Source organism: Harpia harpyja, chromosome 2 (genome assembly GCF_026419915.1).
Source record: "Harpia harpyja isolate bHarHar1 chromosome 2, bHarHar1 primary haplotype, whole genome shotgun sequence".
Classification (NCBI taxonomy): domain Eukaryota; kingdom Metazoa; phylum Chordata; class Aves; order Accipitriformes; family Accipitridae; genus Harpia; species Harpia harpyja.
The window spans coordinates 32,652,578-32,677,507 of record NC_068941.1 but is presented as its reverse complement, the minus strand read 5'-3'; the positions used below and the strand labels follow the sequence as shown (position 1 = coordinate 32,677,507).

The following is a 24,930-nucleotide window of genomic DNA, read 5'->3' as shown; positions in this document are numbered from 1 at the left end:
TAGGAAGTAGCATTTCTTCAGAGAGACAATAAAAGCAGAAAATAAAATAATAAACCTGAAATTAACAGGATTTCTATGGGGACTGCATACGCTGAGAACAACAGAGCAGTTCATCGATTATGCTGTTCCCTCCTCGTGATAGCTAATCAATGAGAAGATGAAAAATTTTCAGTTAAATCAGGCACATGCTGCAGGGACTTGGTGGGGGTGTTTCAGGGTACAAGCACGGATTGCTGTGGCTGGGCAGGCAAGCTCCCGGCACGTGTCCCACCAAAACAGCAGTTTTTTACTCCTGAAGGAGTTTGCCCAGGTGGGGTCAAGGTTATCAGAGTGGCATTCAGCAAAAAGTGTGAGATCTTTCTGTCCAGTGTCAGGTGTATTCATGCCATGAATGTCTCCTGTTTAAAATCTGGAGCAAAGGAGGGGGGAAGCCTAGGTAGTCATGGCAGAGCGTGAGGTTATGTTTATGGCAGCAGTCCAAAGAGACAGTAAATCCAGCTTTACAGCTCCTGCCACCAGCTGAGTCTGCCGCTGAGCACCTATTGCAAAACACCGGTCTGGTATCAGCTCACTCTGCTTGCTCGCATTTGTTCAAGAAAAACGGTGATGGGTTAACAAGGACCTGGAGGCTTTATGTTGGATTAGAAGTTGCCTGTCCTCAGAGTGAAAATACAAAGTCGGTAGAAATTCCTATGAACCGTACTTACAGTCACAATAGAAGGAAATGCAGTTGTGTGCCAAGGCCTGATCTGGATAAAATTTTGCTGAGCTAGATGTGCCTGAATCTGATAACGATCACAGATCCCAGACCTAATGCGCTACCTGCCAGTGCTGATGATGTGCTATGGCTATACGCCTCTATGTTCTTCATTTTTCTCACTAGCGCTTGGATGTGAAGCAGCTTACTCCAAGGTGAGAGAAGTGGTTTTGTTGGAACAAAGCTTTTGAGTTCTCTATTCTTGGTAAGAAAACCCAACAGCTCTGTTGGGGACATAAATGGTCTGTTGTGTATTGCCACGTTGGGATTCTCTGATCACCCTGGAATGGTAAATGCTTTGCAAAAAGATACAAATGGTAATAATTTGCATTTGCTTCCCACGTGAATTGGAGGAAAAGCTCTGTGTTTAGTTGCCCCTCCCTTCCGTAGTCCCCTGTTAATATGTTTTCCAACACTCAATCTGCAGAGCTGTGGTAGGTATTAGCACAGACAAGGACGTGTAAGACAAGGAGATGCAACAGGAGCAAAGCCTGCAGAGGGGAATCTCTCGTGAGTGGGGCAGGTTTCCACAGCTAAGAGTCAGAGGCTGCAGGATCCCCATCTCTGCTAGTGGCAGGCAACCTAGGCAGAACACAGGGATCAAGGTGTCTTTACACCCCAGCGCCTACGTCAGCATTGCAGCACATTTGCTGGGCGAGGTATCTCTCGAGGGCCATTCCAGCCCTCTGCTTGCTTTAAATGGTTCCCCCAGTAGCAACCAGGTTGTTGCCCTCCCCCCCCCCCCCCCCCCCCAGCCATTTCCAGCAGCTCTTGAAGTATATGCTCGAAGTGCAGCTCAGTGTGCTGGAAATACAGGTCCCCAAATAAAAGCCTATAAACAAACAAACAAAAAACAAGTGAGCAAACAGTCAGGCATAGAAACTTCTGAGAATTCAGTTTCTGCCCTTGGATTTCTCTTAAGTTTTGCTGTTTTATACAGATTCCAAAATGTTTTCTATAAAGAGTGAGAAAGGAAGCCTACCATCCAGATCTCCAAGGTAATCAAGGTGGTTTGCTCTGTAAGCCTGCAAACATGATGACAATAGCATTGTCAAAGGTGCAAACTTCTGCAAGCATTTTTCACTTTAAAAGGATTCATTAAAAACACAGCAAAGCATTTTCATGGTTAATTATTATACTAGACACATCTATTCAATACCTTATCTGGTGTGAATGGCCATGCAACACCTCCTGGCTTTACTCTATTTAAAAAGGAAGTAAGATGCAAAGTAACCATTATATTCTCAAAGAGCTTGGCAAGCATTAGTGCATCTATTTCAACTCATCCTGTGAGATAACCAAATGCCTGCAGCCCCATTTTAGATAGGGGAAAATAAGGTGATTGCTATCAAATGGCAGGTTAGTGATACAACCGTGCAGTCATCTAGAACTCAGGTTGTAGCTGCATTCTTGGATGAGTCCAGGAATACCTTCATCAAGCCAAATATATATTTTTCTTCCATAGTTCTCCATCAACTGGACAGAAGCATCACTTCTCTCAAGAGGGAAGAATGGGTTTAAAGAAGATATATTCATTAGCACTTGTGGTGGGGGCAGAAATAATATCAAGGGTCATTATAAGAGCTAAGACAGAGCTCCTGTGATATTTCTATGCAGTGCTCTGCTCTACATTCACTAGAAAATCCTGCACATATGTCCTTTCAAGAGGGATGAGGAACTTGCTGCTATCCTTAAGCAATGGCACAAAATGGTATTTAGCAGCTCTGTTTTCAAATGTACTATCTGTAGCTGTTTAGCTGGTAGGAGTTGGTCTCTTTTCTGCAGTGAAAATCCATCAGTAGCAGCTGTAAAAGTAACTATATTAATATCTATGTATTGCACTGATGTTGGGATCAGTCTCTGAATTAACCTAAAGCTACCATTCTGTGAGTACCTATGCATTTCGGTAAGAGGAGTTTGCTTGATGTAGTTATTGGCACATAAATGTTTGCAAGATCAGGGCAGATTAAGAGACAGTGTATCATGGGGATAGATGCTATCAACCAAAAAAGGCAGACCATGAAAAGGAATTTAAAACATAGTTCACTCTCTGTTAGGTTTTGGACAGATTGTTGGTTTTTGTTAATAATCATATACAAAACTTGTGCTTGCTGTGAAAAATGAGCTATAGAAAATGGCGGGTTTCCAGAAGGAATCAGAGATCACATTTGCAGTTTTCAGCAAGACAATGCATGCTTTGAAAATACTTCTTGTTTTACAAATCTATGACATATTAACTCCCTTAGAACTTTAGCTGTGAATGGGTCAACTACACTGTTATTAAATGATTTGCACTTGCTTCAATTTAAAATACATCAGTGATATACCTGTAATAGATACAGTGATTCAAATCGCACAGCTGCCACAATATATTGCCTCAGAGCTCATATCTGAACCCGAATTTCACGTTTTGCCTGCGTCTAATGTAGTTATGAGAAATAACCAACACCAGAAATGACGCAGAAACCTGTGAAATTATACAAATTCCTGGAAAGTTGCTATCCCGTGGTATACAAAAGCCTGGTCAGAGGCAACTCATCCCCCTTCGCTCCATCACAAGCCGGGCACCTTCCTCCATCCCGTCCTTCTCCCTGCCTGCAGAGCACACTGCTTCTTCCCGCGTGGGCTGCCCATGCCCACAGCTTCTCCGCACCTCCTGCCAGGAGTAAAGATCGTCCGTGCCTCTCCCCAGTTCCTTATTTGCTTTGCACTGTACTTACTAATTAACTTTCTATGGACTACAATGCAGATAATATCCTATTTCACTGTGAAATGTATTGATCTTTGGATCAGCTGGTTTGCTGAAGTACAGTAAGGAGTAAAAGTCCAGATTATTTCCTGAAGTCCAGGAGATGGCTTGATGAAGATACCTGCCTGCGCTCTGTGATGAGAAATCACAATCTAACAAATACTTCTATTTTCTCCTGTGCAAATTTAAGCTCAGAGCATCTAATTCTGTTAACTTGTGCTGCAATAAAGCTGGAATTAATCCTTGAACTTATTGCAGTGGAAGCCAGGCTGGGAAGCAATCTCATCTTTTCAGAGCAGAATCCATTTTGTGCTGCTGTGTTTGCACAGCGCTTAGCACAAGCAAGTCCTGCCGTGTGTCTTAGGACTCTTAGGAGCTACTGCAGCATAACTAGTAACAGCAACCGGGGTAAAGGAGTGAAGACTAGAACCCAAGGAGGTTTATGGATCCTTCTCTGACCATATTAGCAAATGTTCTATTATTTGGCATACTTTGTGTTGTGAGTCACACAGCTCACAGTTGGTACAGTTAATCAGTGCCAAATCTTGAAGCGCATGTGTCCCGAGGGAAGTGGTTCAAATGCAGCCCTTCCTTGGTTTCTTACTTCAGTAACATATTAGCTCAATGCCACAGGAGTGGTATATTTATACCGGTATACGACACACTGGAAAGGTTTATTTGTAAGTATTGGCACTAACAATAAGGGCATTCTTCTGTCACCTGATGATAAGCTTTCTTCCCTTCCACCGCGGTCACATGGGATCTCTCTGTAGTCCTGTCAGCACACATATAATTAAAGCGGTCTGCTGTCAAGGAATTGAAGAAAGAACTTGTGTGTTGAATGTAAATATTTTCTGTACCTTATGGAACAGAAAAATGATCAAAGATTGAATGACCTAATTGCAAGGAAGTCTCTGATGCAGATTTTATGAGCGAACCTGTTGCCCAGGAAGACTGGTGCAAGGTCATTCTGGTCCTGCGGTGTTCTCCTGTGTTCAGAAAAGGGGCTTTTTGCACGTGTAACTCCCAGCCTGTGTGCAACAAACCCACTCCTGAGCAATGCTGCTGTTATGTGTGTCTGTGAGTAGAAGAAGAAAAGGCATTTTCCACAACCCTCTCCCAATCCTTTTGTATCTCAGTGCTCAACTTGGAGTTCAGTGGATCTAATTCACACCATGTTTGCACTGTATTGTGCTGTAATAACTCTGGTGCAAAACTATGACACCCCTATGAAGTGGTCCCTCAAAAGGGGAGGGGGATCGGGAGTAAAACTCCTTGTGTATTAGCTCATGTGATGTACTTCTCCCACATGCAGTGGGACACTCCATCCTTTCCCACTGCTTGTCCCATTTCAGGCTCCCTCACTTCCAAGGATCCCAGTGTCCCTGTGTCCCGCAGCTTTCCTGGCACTCGCAGTGGAAGCAGGGGTGTAAGGGGCAGAGCCGGGGCTGTGGTGCGAGAGGAGATGTGAGGGGGGAGAGGAAAGCTGCCACAGCAGCAGTCTCTGAACTTGGCTGCCTGCATTTCATTCCCAAATCCAGCTGATAAAAGCCGGTGTACATTCCTGTGTGTAATACCTAGGTTATCTGAGGGTACAGGCTATCTGAGGACTTGCTTTCACAGAGGAGTAATTTTATCCAGGGTGGTGTGAGACTCAGGTTTCACACGTGAAAACACAGTAATGCTGTAATTTGTTTGTTATACCTTGATAACTTATGCCTTCACCGCTCCCTTGTGCCAGGCAAAATCCCCGTATCGGCAGAGCGCGAGTGCAGAATTTGCGTTCCTTTGGCGTCCTCCAAATGCTGCCTAAAAAATGAAAAGGCCTGTTACTCACTCCATGCACCGACATTGCTGTACTTGTTGCTATATTCTGTGCCAGTGCCTTCACTTCCAGATGGAATGGGTCCCGTCCCCAAGGGGAAATGTAATATCCAACCTGAGCATCTTACCTGGGAGGAAGGATGGATAGAGCAGACCTCTTGGAGCTGCTCACTCTCTAGGTGGGAAAGCCAGGGAATTTGCATGCATAGACCTTGCAAACCTGCTATGGCTGCTCCTCCGGTCACTTGCTGTGGATCCCCCAACACCTCCCCTGGGCCTAGAAGAGAGCTGCTGCATTTGCACATTGCAAGCTCTATTCCTCCATGCTCTCACTGCATTGCTGGGTGTCTCCATCTGGGGGATATTTTTAGACTTCACACTTGCAAGAAACTGTTTTCATAAGACATGGGGGTGCTTTGTCCATGTCATCACATAGTGAACCTCTTGTTTTGTGCAACTGGAGCCGTGTACTTCAATACACAGCAGGAGAACCAAAGTCATCAGCTTCCTCTCCAAAGCAAAGTCTTCCAGAAAGGCGACTCCTGCCGATAACTGACATCACAAAGCAACAATTGCAAACATTGCCTTATTACCTTTATATTTTTATGCCTACTAAAAGTACCAATTACATTTTTGTAAACTGGTCTTAAGACGAAGCTGTCTAATAAACCATTCAACAGACAGTTTTTTCTTTTTTCTAAACCAAGCATCTCTGAGGACGAATGAGCCAAATTCTTACTGTAATAGTTAATCCTCAGCAATGTCTCTTCTGGCTAATCCTCTCTCTCAAAGCATTCTGGGGCTAGTACACGTTACCAGGTAGAAACGAGTCTGCTTATATTCCAGATATGCACTTGCTGTTTGTGCATTCATTAAACTTTCACTTACTCCACAAGGATTTCAGCAAGCTACTAATGTTCTCAAACTGGTCAAAAGCAATCGGCTGAACATGAAATCACAGGTTTTGGCTGTAATCATCACTTCAGGATCTTGCTGTTGCATTCTGTAGAGACAGACATGCCTGAAATGAAAAAGTGAATGTATTGAGTGAAAATGGAAAATTATATTACTTTTAACAAAAGGATACATTTATTAAGAAACATGTTTTCTATAAGGAAACAGCATCTACTTGGTATTTCTCATGGTTATTTCCTCCTGTTGAGAATAGTTTTTCTTTCCTGGCATTATTATCTATCATGCAATAAGGATAATAGATGAGCTCTGACATAATTCAAGAGTCAAATTTGATCAGGGCAATCTAATGACATAAGCTGAAAGAACAGCCTCTCGAGGGATTGCGACTTCAAGCCTGAAGTGGGATACAGTGGCTTTATTTTGCTCATATAAAGCCCTCCCCTGCCAGCAGTACAAAAGATTAGGAAGTTCTTTTGCACAGCATCTTGTATTTACCTTCAGATTCCATCTGATATTGTAGCAGTGCTGCATGTGAGACAAAACAACACTTCTGAGATCTTCCAGGATGTCTGGTCCTCCCTGCACTTTCTCAGGAGTCGCCCTGAACTCTCGCATACAGTCACATACACAGAAATGTTTTCACACCCGAACTCAAGAAAAATGCTGATTTTGGTGCAGAACTGCAACAGAACTGGATTGTTCATGTGGTTCCTTGTGAATTTATAAGCGTGGTTACATACTGTAAGTTTTTAGAGGAAAAAGTACCTGCCATTTTAGCACGTAAGCAGCAGGCAAGGTGGTCTCATTCTGCAACCCTAGCAGAAAATTGCCCAGAGGGAGCTGTGGAGTGATACTGGTACCCTCACTAAAGGGCAGAGTCCGTTTCGTCCAGCACACAGCACCTTTGGTAGATGAGCTCTGCAGCAGTGCAAGATCCTGTGCAGTCCATGCACTCACACCAACACGGACTCACTGGGGCAAGATTCAGCTTAAAATTCTTTTGATAGCCCAAGCCTTGCGGAGGGGAGATATCCTCATTATTTTATTGTCTGTGTGCAAATTTGATGACAAAATGTTCATACCTGTGTTATACACAGACTTCAAGGCTAAAAACTCAGAGGTGAAAAGTACATCCAAATACAAAAATGTCTGAAAAAACAGCTCCCTCTGCCCTGTTTGTTTGGGTTCCTTGTCCTTGCTGTTTAAAACTAGCAGTACAGAGGCAGAGGTGCAGTCCCAAAAGCAGCTATTTAAAACATTATCTGTGGTCACATCAGTCTCACTAGAAAACCTGATGGGAGAAGCATTAATAACAAAACTGTCCTTTCTGAATATCAGTGGCCAGCATAATTGTAGAAAGGGTTGAGGATGACGATACATTGGATTCATAACATTTTACACCTCTCAGTGGAAGACGGCTCAGAGACCTCTCTCCTGAAAGCTGCTTGGTTTTCCCATAAGTCCAGCTCCAGGTTATCACCTACAGCCTTGGCCAGTGTTGTAGAGGTGAGCTGCACGCTGTTTGACGCTCACTTGAGTGCTCATGACCTCACCCTTGACAATCAATTCAAACAACTGCAATATATTTGGTATTGGCTATCAGCGAGCAAAGCATCAAATACTGCTTCCTATTGCCTCATTATACAGTATGCTCCCTACAAGAAGTTGACACAAAGGCATAGCAGTCTGATCCTCAGCAGAGATTCCCATCCTTTGCTGCTGAGCAATAAAAGCCCATGCTGTCAAAGCACAACCTGGGTAATGCAGACACCAGTACGGTAATGACATGTCCATCTTTGTTGGTACTCTGCACCATCTTGTGGCTAGCAGAAAAACACCAGAATAGCCTCTGAAACCTTTCACTTATGGGTTTTGGTTTTTTTTTTTTCTGTGTGTGTTTTTCCTAATGAAAAATACAGATTGTCAGTGTACACAGATAAAATTCAGTGCCCTTTGTACAGCTGACATAGATGTCTGCAGGCTGGCTTACGAACCAGCAAAAGGAAAGATCATCATTACAGATAAGTAGATTGTGTGCAGGTCCTGAAGCATACATAAATTACCTATCTGTAGAAAACTCGCTTGCATTTCCATGTATTTGGAATAAATCGGATACTCTAGGTCTTAAGTATGGAAAAATAGTTAAGAGTTTTCCAATCCCAACGATCTCTGTTGTTCCAAGAAATGTTTGTTATTGATCATTAAAGGTTTTCTTATATTCTCCTGTAATTCCTTTGCCTCTTTCAAAGAAATCTTTTTTAAACAGAATTACAGGTTTCATCGTCATCATTAGTAACATTGTCTTCATTTGAAAGTTTGTCTTCCAGTACCTGCAGCCCTCAGCCTCCCATGAACAGACTCAACTTTACTTTGTACAGAAAAAAGGTTATTCCAGTGAAGCTTATTTATGGTAAACACAGCCTTTTTCTTCCACAGGAACACATTTTCTCCCATCCTCCAAATCTAATAGGTGTCAGGCCGAGACTGTTTTCAAAGGAGTAGAAGGGCATCAGCTATCCTTGAATTTCAGTGTGACAAGGATAAGACTCTCCTGTGCTCCATGGAAAATTTCTGCCCACATACATAACATCAAAGCCAGGGGAGCCGGTGATGGGTTATCCCCTTAGTGCCAAACAGACGGTTTCCTTTGCCAAACCCGTGTCCGCTTTTAGAGGAGGGAGATGGGATGACACTCAGTCTGATCTGGGATTGCCATTTCTTATGCTTCTTTTCTGCTCCCTATGGCGACTTGGGATTTTCCAACAGGCACCGGTTACGTTCCCCCACGGTTGCGCAGAGCGAGCTGGGTGAGCACACGGGATTACAATGCTGCTCACAAATGTCCCTCTTTTAAACAGAAAAAATGGCCCCTCAGGCAGGGTCCTCAACCCCCGCCACTTCACTGCAGGAGGATGAAGAACAAGTTAGCAGACGCATGATGGCCAAGAGGGTGAAAATCATCACAGAACTCATGCAGACAGAGAAAGACTATATCAGCGACCTGGATCTCTGCATCAAGGAAGTGATTCAGCCCCTGAGAAACAAGCAGGTGAGCACTGGGGGTGGAGGACGAGGTGGTGACGTCAAAGGTCTCAACTCACCCACGTTCTGCTTGCAGATAATCTTAATGTGAGCGCAGGTGTCAGAGCGAGAGTGACATGGTGCCGGGAGCAGGTCTGGAGCTAGTTTTCCAGAAAGGGAAGTGCCAGGGCTGTAGTGAGGAGAGCGGGAAGTCAGATACGCTCCTGACATTTGCGCTGCACTTGCATAAAACCTGCATCAAGGTACTTGCCCAGAGGGCAGCTTGGATGCTATATCCCTGCTTGTGGGCTGCAATAGCAGCTTCCACCTCTCCATACTGCTCTGTAATTATAACCCCTGGCACGTGCCCTGGCAGACCTTTACTGGCACCTCCAAAAGCAGTAAAAACCAAAAAACCCGAGTCTTTTCTGTGATAACAACCTGGAATGGCATGGACCTCCCCATCAAGGATAAACTCAGTCGTAAAGATGACTTTATCAAGCCTTTCAGACAGCTGTGGTGGAGAAATACCATGCCTGACAGACCAGTGAGCACTTCAGAAATTTGCATTCTACACAGAAAAGGTACTTTTAAGAAGTAAGGCTCATAAACTATCTTTCAGGCAAAAGATTTTATTAGGCCAATGATACCCATTTTCTTTTTCAGCTGAGACTTCAAAGAGCACCTTTTCCTGAGCGGTATTTCAATTTGTAGGAAAATGTGCAGCCAAAAGCTGGGAATAGAAGAGGTTGTCCAGAGAAAGATTAGTATTTGTGGGGCCTGCAACATAGCATTCACAAAGGCTGCATAAATGATATCTGCTGCTAATACAGAATAAAAATAATTTTAAACAGACCATAAACTAAGTATTCTGTATGTAGGGTTTCTTATGAAATTGGTGACAAAATACAGGTGCAGAGACCAAAGTGTCTTTAGATGACATTGGCACTGCCTCTTCAGGAAACGCTGTGGCCAGCTGAAGCCCGTGCTTTTTAAGCTCCTGCAGGACCTTTTTTGTTTCTTAAAACTCTGTCAGAGTTTGTTCCAACCCATTTTCAGGAGAGCTGGCATCTGCTGGCATAACTTTAAGGAGTTCTTGACTTCTTCCTCCTCACTTTAAGGAGTTCTTGACTTCTTCTTCTTCCTCACTTGTTCACCTACTTAGAAGTAGTCTCCACTTGACTACCTCCCCAGCCTGGCCAGCACTGAGCAAGAGTATTCCCTGGTTGAACTCATTGAGATTTTTGACAAGAGTGCTGTATTCTTTTGCTCTTTTCCAGCCAACTGAAAACATACATTTTTATTCTGTCCTTTGTCACTGTATTAATGTGTGTAAGTGTCCATGCACAGCGTAGTTCCCAATACTATGTAGGCATTGTGCTGGAGAGGAGGTCAGAAGTCCTATGCTAGATGTATACAAGAAAAGTAATTTAGAGATTATAACTGTTTTAATTTAATAACCTCTGCATTTTTGAAAGGCTTTCGAGAATGCTTTATGGTTTTAAGGCTAGTTCTCGGATAAACTACCGTACTGAAATTTTGTAATGTGTTTAGAGAAGGATAGCATTTAGAAAATTGACCTAGCAATGAATCTGTTTCATATTTCCAAAGGGATAAAACATGTTTTAGCCCCCGTAATACTTACAAAGAAATTAACTGCATTAGTACTGAAAGTGTATTTCTGATTCTGTTACAATAGCATGCAATTTGATCCTCCTGGCATCTGGTAAGCTGCTATGTAAGTCAGCAATTCTGTTTCTAATGGAGAGATAAGTTCAGAGGGTATCAATATGGATGTTAAAATCAGTCTTGCCTTTGTTCTCAGTATTACCACATTACCACTGGCTATTGCCAATTGTCCTGGAATATTAACTATTGCCCTGCTGTGCAAGGAAATGAATAACTACTGCATGAAAAGTATGTGTCCTGGAAATTTTTTACTTGGTCTAAAATGAGTAGGGACACGGAACCAAATTTTCTGTTGGTGTAAACTGGTGAGGTTCACTGAAGTCAATGTTGTGCACCCAGGCTCTGTGGGAAGCTCTTTAAGTTATATTAATACCCAGAATTGTAAATGTGTTTGTTTTAGTGGAAATTATATGATCTTGATTGTATTTTTGGATTTACAGGACAATTAACTTTAAATGGTACCACCATCTAGAAGTCTTTGTACCTGGTAGCTGGCACCAAAGCGCCAAGGTCTGAGTTTATGTAGCGACCTCTGTTAGCAACTGGTAATTAGGGAATCAAATCCACTGTCAAATATTCTTTTCCTCAGTGGGAAAGTAAACAAACATTTTAAAGCCAGCTACAGATCTTTTCTTCATTCAGATGATAATATTTATTTCCTTCCTAGCTAAACACTTTCAGATTAGGAATAGTTCAAAATAAAGTTAAAAGAACTTGATAACATTCCCTTTGTTAACTGCGTCAACCATATTATACTAATCTGAAAACTGTATACGTGTCCTTGAAGTCACAAGGAGGATGTTTATAGGAGGTTTTGCAGAAGTGGTGCTTCCTGGAGTGTTGAACACCCAGGGCATAGCAAAAGAAGGTCTGTAATACACAATGTCCTTCTTTATCCTTCGTCAGTAGCTGCTTAATATTTGTATTCCATTAGATTGCTCACTTTGACGTGGATGGCTTGTTTAGCAACATTGAATTGGTCCATCAAGTATCAGCCAAACTGCTGTCATTGTTGGAAGAAGCCACGACAGATGTGGAACCACCCATGCAAATAATCGGTATGTTTACTGTCCTCTTGAGTTCTACAAAACTACGTGAAAGAATAAACATAACACTCTCCTGTCCTCTACCCTCATCAGACTTAACCAGTACCACTCTCAGAGGCTAACATGCTACAAGCTGTCCATAATGACACAGGAAAAATGACATGTGAAACCTCTCCAGTTGCTCTACTGTACTCATATGATCATGATGCTCTTTTTCCATCCATCTGGATGTTGAGGGGGAGGAAGGAAGAAGAGAGTGACTTTAGCATGAGTAAAAACTGCAGCACTGAGTTATGCCACATCCTGATAATATCCTTTTAATCTAGTTTGATATTGCCTACCTAACTCTGCTAACACTTACACCAACTCTTATATTGCATACTCATAATTGCGCCATTCAAGAAAAGCATTAAAAATGATTGTAATAATAAACACATCACAACCCCACACCTCCCAAACATTGTAAACATGTCTCTACTGGCGATATAATTCATGTAAGAGGTGGTTAACAGGTGCGCTTAACAGGGGCGTGGTCAGTAAAGGCAAGGAAGCTGTAAATGATAGGAGGTTTGTGGGAATCTGTGCAGGAATGTCTGTAGGGATCATGGGTGTTTTCAGCAAACGGGTTGGTGCTGGATATGTCACGACAGTCACACATTCTGCAGGTCAGGCCATGAATGTTAAGGCTACGATCTATTCACTTGACATTCTGGCACAGCTGGAGAGGTTTAAGAAGTTACTACTCATCAGCTCTCCCGTAACTGCTTCTTCAGTGCAGAGGCAGTAGGTGATCCACCTTAAGGGATCAGGTGAGAATTCTTAATTTGCTTCAGTGCAAAGTCAGCCAGTTTAGTTTAAAAAACTTCCAGCCATGATTCAGGGTCAGGGAGGTTCTTTCTTCCCTAAACTGACCACATACCACAGGTAACATGCTATTGAAAGGACCCCTCTTCTCGCAAATAATGGGATAAAAAATTATTGGTTGCCTTTTGACTAAGAAACGTGATATTAAAGCATATGAGGCTTGGGAAAAGTATTAATCCTAGCACGTCTCAATCTGTTTTGCCAAGGCAACAGCTTAACGTAGTTTGATGCAACTGTGTTGTTTGGCAGTATTTCAATCAAAGTGCATCATGATGAGTCATACCCTTAATAAGCAATGTTCTATTCTAGCAGGAAGTGCCTTTCTCACAGCCAAGAGAATCTTCCTTGTAGTTCCCTGCCACATGCAGAAGTAAAGACAAACAATTTCATCCACTATTAGGGTGTATTTCTCCAGCATCAGACAAAGAACCATGAAAATGTATGGGATTGTGGATCACAGAGTTGACTAACTTATGGCAGGGAAAAAGATGGCAAGTAAGGTCTGAGATGTTCTTCCAAAGGCTGAGACAAAAGAGGGGAGAATAATTGCATCACTGTAAGCAATAAATTAGTAAGTTTGCCATCTTCTAAAAGTATATCAAGGTGATAATTTTGTTTTCAGGATCTTCATAATCAGTGTAAATGTTGTTAAAGCCAGCCTATAGAAAAAGCAGGCTGAGAATGTTTAACACACCCGTCATATTCTGTCATGTTTATGGTACATAAACATCTTGCATTGAAATATCTTACTTTGGAAGGCAACCCAGTCATGGTGAGGTTGAGGAGAACTGCTGATTCACTGGTGTGAAAACAAAACAATGTGGTTGCTCATGTTCATATTGTATTTCAGTATATGTTCTCCACACCTTACGCTATGTCCACATTGACAAGTAGTAATGTCCAATAGGAGCAGACTTGTAGAGTGAAACAGTTGCTGATAAGGTCCTGGTATCAATACCACACATTTCAAGAGGTTTTACTTCAGATTGGCTGTAGCCTGTTTCTGTGGATTGAGAGATGCCCTTTATGGTTGGACAGCATAAGATGTGCCCTTGGAGTGCATCTTCTGGTAATTACCATCCTCAAAGGGATCCAGTTTGTGTGTCTGTGATGGCTCCACCACAGAGCCAAGGCATGGGAGATGAGGACTACTGAGAGACTGGCTTCAAAAGTCCTCTCCTAATCTGAGCTAAAATGCTATTGTAGACGGACCTTTTGTGGTGCTTGGTCTTCTGATGCTAAACGCCACTGAGGTTGAGTACCCTTTCTAGTTCTCTCCTGTATTTTCTATCCTCTCTGTTCTGGATACTGTATGCAGAGGAATATGAAGACTTAGTATCCTTAGCCTGGCTTTAGCTATTAGACCCCTTCTTCTTCCCTCTCCCACTGCTGTCCATATGGGAAGCACTGCTGAAAGCCACAGGGAGAAACTGTTTCTGTCGCTCAAGCCTTCCTCCTAGGATTTTCTCTTTGAGACTGATGACCAGCACACTTAAGAAGAGACATGAGGCAGATTTGCATCTGTCAGAGTGCGCAAAAGACTCCGTGTTTTTAAAGCTGTGCCCAAATACAATGTGGTTTTGGTCCATAAAGCAAGCTCCCACAGCGATATGCCCAAAGCTCATCTGATTCGGTCCATATGGCTCAGAGCCAAGAAGGGCTTTAGGCTTAAGAAATCCATCTGCTTTTAAAAGGCCCTATCTGTGAAATCAGCACATAATTTTTCTCATCATTGAGCATCAATGAAAGTATATGTCATTGTGGCACAATACATCAGTGAACAGATCTTGCTCATCTCTTTCATTCTGGAGAAGAGAATGATAATTTCTAGCCTCTAGTATATGCTGAAATGAGCTGTAAGTCTACAGCTTGTATTTTTGCTACTGAAAACGTAACCTCACTTGAGGGCTTAGCATAGTACAGGCCGTGCTAAGTACTTGGAGCTTTGCTTAAAGTTAGTGAAAACTCTGAGAGCTCAGCATCTCCGAGAATCAGGTGCCAAGGAAGCAGGATCAAGAGAAAGCTTGTTAAGGTTTCCCCTTACACTGTTGGCTAATAAAGGCCTGTGTAGAGAGTTCATGGGAAAGTCAGGATGTAATGTGCATTGGTAGCTATCAGCATTAGCATTAAGCACAAGACAGAGAAGACAGACAGCTAAAGAGCATTTAACTATAGGATGCTGGTGCTTTTCTGACTGTGGCCTTACAGTAACTAAAATCAACTCTTGTGGTCTTAGCTCTGTCATTGTTGTTCCCTTATTCACACCTTGAAACCAACATGCATTAGACAGCCCAGTTAACCTTTGCTGCTAGGGGAAAAAACCCAGGGCTGTGTTACTGTGGTAACTGAATCATTTTTCACTTTAAGACGGAGCAGTTCAGTGCAATGTATTATGAAACAGCCCACTCTGGTCAGGATGAAACATGCAGGATGCCTGACAGCTTGGCGCTCACTCCATGAATAAATAGAGCGCTCCCAATTAATGTGGCGTTTGGCTTTTAACTTTAATAATCATTGCTATAACTCAACATGAATGTTTATAAAACATTGGACTGGTTGCCACATAGATGTAATTTTCAGTAAATGCCCGAGATGGGAGTTTTCACCATTGCTGTTGTTTATGACATGCATTTCCAAGGATGCTGATCAGGGTGCTGCTACGTAAGGCTGTAAGAACCGAATGAATGTCTCAGCAGAAGAGATGAAGCATGCCTTCTCCGCTCGGATAATATTTCTTACATACACAGAAGCCAACACAGGAGTTTCAGGCTGAGAGAATTAGGCACCAGAATTAAATGGGAAATGGGTGCAGGACTACTTTAGTGCTTCTAAAATTTCCAGCTGTTCTTTGGGGGAAAATGGTGGTGTGGAGGACTCAAATGGAAACGTTTTTCCCCCTTCAGTTGCATATAAACCTAGATACTACATAAAAATGGCTGTAATCCACGGTGGTTTTATTTAATTAGGGGAGGGGTGGAGGTTGTTCCTCTGTCATGTGAAGAAAAATCTCTGTTCTAGACCATAACAATTGCCATTTCAGGATTTTGCAAAATAGATAAAAACGAAATGGCTAATGGGAGATAGAGTCATTATTCCTGTTATAACCCATTTAAGTTCATATTCAGTTGAAAAAAGAGTCAAAAGGAAAATTATCAGGCTTACATTCACCCCTCCTGCCAGCCCACAGCACAAAAATGGTCTCCCCTGAACCGTTAAGCTCTCCTGTGTGGTTTCCACTGAAGGGACATTAAGCTGGGGCAGTGAATTAGGGGGTTGTGTATGAAGGGGTGCGAGGTGTAGAGATTTCATGCCTTTTCCTGAGGGAATTTTTGTGCATTAACACTGATATAATGGTGCCTGGCTATGACAAAGATGAGCAGCTGAGAAATACATGTAATAAATAATGCACATAAACACGCAAGATCGTTTCTAAGGGAAGTAAAGTGGAAGCCAGCCTTTTTAGCTCACGGCTAATGTGGTGGAATAATAAAACTCCTTCTGAGATGCTGTTGTCTGGCTTGACATGCTTTGTTTTTCTCCTTAACAGGGGAAGTGTTCTTGCAGATTAAAGGCCCACTAGAAGACACATATAAAATCTACTGCTATCGCCATGATGATGCACACACCATGCTGGAATCCTATGAAAAGGATGAAGAACTGAAGCAGCATTTAAGACACTGTGTACAGTCCTTAAAGTGAGATCTTTTCAAATGATGATTTCCGTCCATAGTCAGTTGCCTGGCAGGGAACATTTTAAATGGATGTAGATGAAAGGTCCCCTGTAAATCCAGAGTTTTATGAGGCTTGCTGGGAGCTCTGGCTTATGCTGCTTTCATGAAAAGATGACAAGCCAGGGGCCATGATTAGATTTCTTTCTCTCTAAGATGGCCAAAAATAGCGCAAGAAAGGTTGCTCTTCCCTTAGCTTTAGTGCCCCATAATGGCGAAAAAAATGCCGCATCATATCATGGGCTATGGGGAACACCTTGCCCAGCTCCCAGGAAACATGCTGTCCCCGTCTTCAGCAATTGTATTGCTTGAATTAAAATAGCCTGTAACAGAGCTGTTCACACACACTGGTGTTTCTGGACCCCTGTTGCAAGGCCCCAGGGATCTGGAGCGGCTGTGGGGTGCCGGACCTCTCATGACGGGAGTATTTGAGAGCGAGCAGCATTGGAGCAAGCTGCCAGGTCCCACCAGTGGCATGTGCTTTGTGCCGTCGGCTCCAGCGCCAGCCCCTTGGGGAAATGTGTCGAGAACTGGGGATGCCGCAGAATAACGGATCCATCTTTCCTCCAGCGCAGCTTCCTGCAGCAGCCATTCGCAGGAACTGGCTCATCCACTCCATGGAGAGCGCTTCTCTTCCACCCATAAATCCCCTTGCCCCCTCACTTTCCCGAAACCATCACACAGAGATGTCAGGAGGGAACGCACCACGGTCTTTCAGATGAGAGGTCTAGCTCCAGCTCCAGCTCCAGGAAAGGCCCATGCTGCATGCTTGTAGGAGAGATGTAAAGCTATCACAAATAATGGAGTACACATCAGCAACAGATATTTCAACCACACCCCAGTTAGTGATCAGTCTGCAGAGATGTGTTAAGACTTAGGAGATGGGAAGTATGTCCAAGTGAAATCTGGAAAGAGTGGTGCAGGAAAATATTACCCACATCAGAAGAGAAATATTCACTCTGAAGACAGGTTATGTTGAAAATAAGGCTTATTTTGTGCAACATGTCCAGTTATTAAATACATAACAAAGTATACGTGCAGGGTACTTAGGTTTTAGCTATCCTGGAAGTTGAAAGAAATAGATTTTCACATAAACTCAGGCTTTCAGACTCATGGATGGCCAGGTATCTCCCCTAAGGGGGTGTTTTAGTTGCTGATGCCTACAATATTCTTTTCTGGCTAATCAAGAGAAGCCGCTACTGTCATTCATTCATCCCTGCTGCTGAGGCAAAGGGACATGGAAGGAAACAGAGATAAAAGATAGCATCCACGTACATGCTAGGGTGGATGCCGCCACTTGAATTCCAGAGCCAGCAAGAGGAGCTCCTGTTCCGACATCACAGCTGGGATTTGTGAAGAGAAAGGATATTTTGTGCTGAGCCATTGTAGCCTTTGCTAGCAGGAAGTGACAAAGCCTTCCTCACAATGAAGCCTTGTTTTGTCTTGTTCTTTCCTGATTAGCCTTTAAACAGGAACCAACGAAAAAAGCACTGGTGCATGTATACTACACTGTGTTTTTTCCTGGTGCCTAAAGATTGCAGCCAATTCAAATATTAAGACCTGAAAGTGCACACTGAAATGCAGAGCTGTGGTCACCTAAACCTGTGATTGAACTGATTGGAGAATACTTGCACAAGGAAGAAAATTATGCAGCATTTTTACCAAATAAGTTATAGGCTGTTTTCCGTTGTGAGACATAATAAATGCGGGGGCTGGTGACGACTATTCTTGAAAAATGTTTACTCTTAAATAATTCTTTTTTTCCTTGGAAAGAATATTGTTCCCTTTTTTAAAAAATTAAAATGGGCTAACATTTACTAGGGGCTTCTGTTCCTCAGCTGAGTAATATCTGCCATGTGAAAAACAACTTCTATATCAGGAGCAATTTGAAAGTGGCACTCTGCACATCTGTACAGACAAATCAGATTTAATTAGGCGTGCTGAGATTCCTATTCCTCCTGTTGACTGAAGAGGAGAAATTCCATCCCAAAACGTAGGTGTCTGCCTTGGAGACATGTGCAAATCCAAATTCTGTAGAGTCCCGTGTTTCAGCAGCGATTATGCAAACTGGGGATGTTGTTTGCTAGCTTAGCCAAAGAAATGCAGCTGGTAAAAATGAAAGGATGCTGGCAACTACCTGCTCTGCTTTCAGCCTGAAGTAGCTTGGTCAACTAATAAAGGGGCAGAGGGACGTCATAAGCACGCAAAGTGCTGACAGTGCAGAAGCAATGAAAGCAGCAGCTTCCAGATGCTCAGTTAGGCACCAGTGGGTAAGGGGATAAGAGTGCAAGCAGTCAAATAGCAGTGGCTGACAATGTGATGTCAGGAAAGCCTAACGCACAGATGGAATGACATTTTGGTTCCCTTGCATTTGAGTGAATTCATACCATAAGGAAAATATTCTATGTGCATGTTTGCATGTTTCCAAACTACAATTGTACGTCCCTGCTGCTTTCAGTATATGTATCAACACCATCCTATTCTGAAGAGGTTTCAGTTGATGTGTAGCCTACAAAAAACTTAACAGCTTCATTGTTTCTATATCCTAAAAGCCTGAAATGTATTCTTTCTCATTGAGAAATACATTTCTATTTAAGGAGAGTAGATGGGAATGTATGTAAAGTGTAAGAATGATGTTAAATTTTACTTTTTGTATTAAGGACTTGATGTTACTTACTGTTGTTAGCGCACTGACACAAACTTCCTTCTCTAACAGTGTTAGGACAAGGCTGGGTCTTACAGCCAAAGCCAGGTTTCTGACAATCCTTTCTCATTTGGGGCTGTCCTTTCAAAAAGATATAGGGCCAGATTCACCAGTACCCTCTGGCTGTTTTGTGCAGTTCTGTTGACACATAGCAGCCATAAACCTAAGTTAACTGGCCAGTTATGGCTGCTCTGTGTCACTGAAGTATATCTGAGAATCTGGCTCCTGATCTGTATAAATCCTTTTAGGAGGAATCTAATATGTGTTTTGTTTTCTTCTCTTTTGCAGAAAGATATATGAGGAAGCGTAAGTATTATGCCTTTCTTAAATGTAAAATAATCTTTAAAGTATCTTTAATTTATCTTCAGTATGCTTAAAACTGTACATGTGGAAATTTTAAGAACACAAGCCTTTTGTGTCAGTACAACCCATAGATTTTTCCAGGACATATGTGATAAAGACTCTCAGTTTTAATTTCCCTAAGCCTGTCTAGTTTTCTAATTACCACTGCACTAGCTTTGCAGTATCTTTCAAAGTTTGTGTTTTATGAAGCTACTTAATTTGGTTGCCAATTCATTCGGAGTCCTTTATTATCACCTCACTGTCTTATAAATGTGCTTAGAGAGCTCTGAGGTCCACAAGGTCAACAACATAGTGTCAGTCTTTGAAATCCAGACACTCGGAAACCATTTTGCATAGGCCTCTGTAGACCTGTTACAATACACATTAGGTTCACAGGTAAAGCTATTTCTAAGGTGACAACCCCTTCGATAGCCCTATACGAGAAGTCCACCTTAGGATCTTCTCTCTGATGGAGGCTGGAAGAACATCAGAAAAGAACAAACTCTTTGCAACGCTTTGCCAGAATACTCACCCAGCCACCAATAACTTGTGGTTAAGGGACTTCTGTGCCAAGTGCGACATCTTTGAAAAGCTATAAAGGAAGGTTTATCACAGCTGTAGTTTCTGGACATCCAGCAGGCTGGGATCATTGACATGCAGCATCTCCTGAAGTTACCTGCAGGGAGAGGTCAGAGGAGGGGTTAGCTGAACTGAAGAAAATGACTACAACCCCCGACAGAAATGTAAAGAGAGAAAAGAGGAGCAAGTGTTCTCTATGTTGGTAGGAGAGGAACACCTGTAAAGTCAGAGAATTTGTTAATCAGTCAGTCAATTGCACGTCATAAGTAAGATCAGTGTAAAATTCACTTTGAAGGTTTTGCATGTTGAAATTCTACAGTTGGGGTTTTCAAGCTTTAGTCTATGACAGGAAATAGTTTTTCTGCATTTTGGTTTGATAAGGGACATTCTTGTATATTCCTGCCTCCCAAGGAGCAGGCCTCCAAAAGGAACAAAATATCCAGAGAGTCACAATAAGATCATGTGAGACAGCAACGCATATAGAAATAGTGCAAGACTGGCTGCTTTGCCTTGCGTAACCCTATCAGAAATGAATGCCTAGTTTTCTCCTTCAAGCAGTTTCCAGTGGAGTGTAGGATACAACTTACTTTCTGAGATTAAACTGGCTCTTACAAAGCTGTGCAGAGTGCAATGAGCCAGGTTTAGCTGCGGGACCCTCCCTGAGCTTGGCTACCTCGCACGGTGTCGTGTTGTTTGCCTTCCCCGCTGACTGGCAGGGCACTCAGAAATGCCATCACCTGCAACTCAGCTTAGAGGTTGCAGACTCTCAGCAGCTGTTGGGCAGGACCGTGCCCAAAAATCTGGTTAATGTTGAACAGGAAAATACAGCGTAACTCACCCCAAACGGTCTGTGATGTCGCTGCTCCCAGATTGCTTTTCATTCAAGCACGATCAAGAAAACAATTACATCAATACCAGGCAGTGCTGCCCTTTGCTAGCAGCTCGATAGGTTAAATTCTGCTTGGCTTAACAACTGTGCAGCCTCAGTGAATTCCCTGGGTTTGCATGAGAGTCTTACAGCACAGTGAATTATTTGCCCTACATGTCTTGTACCAAAATGAACTCGTGCACAGTAAACCTTGAAGCCCGTGACTTTAAGTCATGCTGCAGCCTATGATGCCTGCACACCATTTCAAAACTGCCAAGCTGAATACGACACCGGCCTCAGTCCTGCTGTACCATACTGGCTATCATGTTTGCTACTGGACCTAGTTGCTGGGTAATGAGAGCAAATGAAGCTAAATCCGGAATCACCTGTCTTTGCATAGCTCACCACCATGTGGTTTTTAAACAGGCGGGAATCTTTCGGCATGTGTGACTTTGTTTTGTTGGGAGGAGGGAGGAAGGGTATGCTGTGAAGCTCACTGCCGTTAAGCCAGCTGCATTTACTGCAGAGCTACAGTAATAATTTGTGATGAGATTAGTACAGCTACATATGACCTAGAATACTTGCTAAATTCACAATAACATGGGAGGGAAGGCTGAGTAGCATCACAAATGAATTATCAACTTAATTTTCTGCACAATAGATGTCATAAGCCATTACTCGCCTGTTTCGGTCGCGTGGCAAGGCCGTGTCCTGCCTGGTGGCCGGGTGCGTCCTAACGGGGCGCATTGCAAACGGGACTCGTCCAGGGAGAGTGGCTATCATCAGCCAATCTTGCTGCAGAGAATTAGATGAGTTGAACTTTGTGGCATTTAGTGCCCCAGGGAGTCATTATCTTATAACAAACCTACTATCTCTCCAACCATATTGCAAGACTGTGTCATGCAGATACGCGAACAGAGGGCTGTTTATCACTTGGGCAGCTGTCCAAAGTGCAACTATATAAAGAGAAGACACTTGAAGATTTTTCCATTCATGAGGCAGCTTTTATAGATTTGCATTCATGGGGCTTTTCAGAGAAAACAATAACAATTTAAGTTGGTTTTTTTTCATTATTGCTGCCAGAAGCTGAAAGAAGGGAAAATAGCTCTCTATATTTAATGTAGGATACAGGGGAAATGAGGGGTATTGAAATGATGAGAAGGTTTGGGGACATGAAGAAGCCTTAAAAGACATATACTGTTAATTTTTTTCATGCAGAACTTTTTTACAGATAATGCCTGTGCAAGAGAGATGGTTTAAATATGCAGATGTCTCTTCTCAAAGGCATTCAAATTGTTAGTTAATTAGTCAGCAGTAGGGATTGGCTCTTGTACTTTTTATACATATGAAAGTGGGAATGAAAGCTTTTTTTTTTTCTCTTTTACTCTTTCTGCTGCGCAAAACAATAGGTGTCAGCTTGCAAAACCAAGTGGCTGTTCCCTGTTTTTGTACTGTCCTTCTACGTTGTGTTATTCCATCTTTCCATATACAGAGATCCTTCTTTTCCTAGCATTAACTCTTGCACAGTTAATGTCAAACAACCTTCTCCCCTCTAAAGCAGCCTTTTGGGGGCATGCAAATGGAAAGCTTGCTCTGCTTTACTGCCCTTCACACTGCTGCCAACAGCTCACGCTCACTTTCAAAGGGGAGGTCTGTGAGTCACAGGGAGTTGGTGCCGGCGCTGGTGCTAGAGCGTTGCCTGGTTTGCTCAGGAGCTTGCTGTAATGAGGAGAGACAATGGACACATCTGTCCTGCTGCTGGAGCCTCAGTAGTGGCTGGCCCTGGCCCTAGGGCTTGGCCACCTGGTGTCACCTACTCCGGGGAGACCCCATGTTTCTACCAGCCATGTGGAAGGTAATGAAGGCACATGTGGCTCGGTCCTGCCCTTCCCTGTTTTCTTCCAGGCTGTTGTGATGACCTGCAAATGGCACAGCCTCTCCCCTTCGAGCCCAGAGAGCGTGAGCAAAGGCATTTCTCCAGAGCGGGGCTGGAGCATGAATTCAGCTGGCTGCTAACTCCCTTGCGTGGGGTCAGAGAGCTCGGTCGGGTGGCCTCGATGGCCTGAGCCGCTCACGTGCTGGGGGAAGCTGCTCTCTGCCCCTGCCGAGCCGGCAGGGATTGAGCCTGGAGCCACAGGACGTCCCTGTGCCGGTGCTGGAAGCTGTGACTTTCCTACCCTGGTCATTCTGCCACCCTAGGCAGCTGCCTGCTTTGCCTTTGTGTAAAGTGACTTCCAGCAGGTTGGATCAAGCCTGGGTGAACATCCTGTATGTTCAACGATTCCCCGGGCCAGATCTGGTACCCTTCGGAAGCTCAGGCATCATTAGAAATAACCTCCTGGCAGCCAGCAATGGAAAAACGCGGGTAGGAGACAGTAAAGCTTGAGGGTCAGTGTGGCGAGTTGAGAGACGTTGTGAGAAGGGATGCAGCGGTGAACGGGCATCCCGGTTCCGCGCAGAAGGGAGATGTTGCCATTTGAAGCCTGAGGGGCCGGAGCAGGATGTAATAGCCCCGCTCACATGCGTTTCTCAAACTTCCTGTTATTTGTTCTTCCACCCGCATCTCCCTTCCTGGGTGTTGTGGTGTGTAAGTTGTACCACACGCACCCTCAGACTGAGTGGGATGGTTTCAGAGGTAATGTCTAAGCAATAGCCTGGAAGGTCGCTGAAAATACAGAAAACTCAGACCTGGGGTGTGTTTCTCACTGAGGGGGCGAGAGGAGGGTTTCGTTTACAACGGCCCCCGTTCCCTGACAGATGTATCTTATTTTTTGACTTAAGTGGTAATTGCACTTCTATGACTCAGTACAAAGCACTGCTCTGGTTTTGGTATTTTCTGTAGTTGAAAGCTCAACTGAAGGATATAAAAGGCAGCAGCTTCAATGACTAGACAGAAATAATACAAAGTTTTTGTCTTCAAGGAGTTTCTCCTTATGTGACAATTTTTTTGGTGTAAATTATAGAGGAAAGCCAAATCTAATGGATATGGGATCCCTGATGATCAAACCAGTGCAACGGGTGATGAAATATCCCTTGTTACTCTGTGAACTCTTGAATTCAACTCCTGCTTCTCACCCTGACCACAAGGAGCTACAAGATGCCCTTTTTGCTATGAAAAACATTAATGTGAACATCAATGAACTTAAAAGGAGGAAAGATTTAGGTAAGAAAAAGGCACAGTATGTTCTTCTGCCTTCATAGGTTTGGGCTGGCAATTACAAGAGAGGTTTCAACTCCAGTCATATCACTACAACAGTTTTGGCTGGTGCTACCCAAGTTGTGTAATATGCTGCGTTTCAAGAAGGTAACAGATGCCTTAATGTCACTTGTCCTCAGCCAGCTATGTTATCTGACTGGTAACTCCAGAAATATGAAAACGATGAAAGAATTCATGTTATATCTGTGTTCATTGTCCGTAATGCAGTTGCAAACACGGATAATAATTAAGATGCTGTAATAGGAGTATTTCTTATAGACTTGCCATGTTGAAGCCCTAACTTCACTCTTCCCAAGGCTCACATTGATAACAGGGTTTTCATCATCTCAAGCATTTTCACACAAGATTACAAGTGACATCAAAATGTCTGCTCTCAAATGGTTTCATATTTGTGTGCCCACCCCTGTGAAAAGCCCTGCAAATACAGATTATTTGTGTTATGAAATTCTCTGTCTGCAGTGCTGAAGTATAAGAGGAATGATGATGATGAAACCCTTAAAGAAAAGTTTTCCCGACTGAATATCCACTCCATTAGCAAGAAATCCAAGAGGGTCACCAGCCATCTGAAAATACTGACGGGTGGAGAACCGCAGGTACTTACTCATCCAACTGCAGATTTGCATTGAC

At 43.2% G+C, this 24,930-nt stretch overlaps 1 protein-coding gene and 1 long non-coding RNA gene across 4 annotated transcripts in view; one reads left to right on the top strand and one right to left on the bottom strand.

The window, feature by feature from the left end:
- Window positions 1–24,930, top strand: part of ARHGEF38 (Rho guanine nucleotide exchange factor 38) — a 39,156-nt gene that overhangs the window by 1,786 nt on the left and 12,440 nt on the right. Inside the window, exons 2-7 of the mRNA XM_052775111.1 lie at window positions 9,104–9,294; window positions 11,890–12,013; window positions 16,413–16,560; window positions 19,586–19,603; window positions 24,050–24,249; window positions 24,763–24,896. Coding sequence (XP_052631071.1) covers window positions 9,104–9,294; window positions 11,890–12,013; window positions 16,413–16,560; window positions 19,586–19,603; window positions 24,050–24,249; window positions 24,763–24,896 — 815 coding nt within the window. The remainder of the gene's footprint in view (window positions 1–9,103; window positions 9,295–11,889; window positions 12,014–16,412; window positions 16,561–19,585; window positions 19,604–24,049; window positions 24,250–24,762; window positions 24,897–24,930) is intronic.
- LOC128136022 (uncharacterized) lies at window positions 1,501–20,312 on the bottom strand. Of its 3 annotated transcripts, XR_008233243.1 has the most exons (5): window positions 20,172–20,312; window positions 6,219–6,351; window positions 5,459–5,882; window positions 5,211–5,315; window positions 1,501–4,584 (listed from the first exon to the last, which is right to left on the bottom strand). It is a non-coding gene; the product is annotated as an uncharacterized LOC128136022 (long non-coding RNA). The 3 variants fall into 3 exon arrangements; XR_008233242.1 differs by having other exon boundaries at window positions 1,501–5,315; XR_008233244.1 differs by lacking the exon at window positions 5,459–5,882 and having other exon boundaries at window positions 1,501–5,315.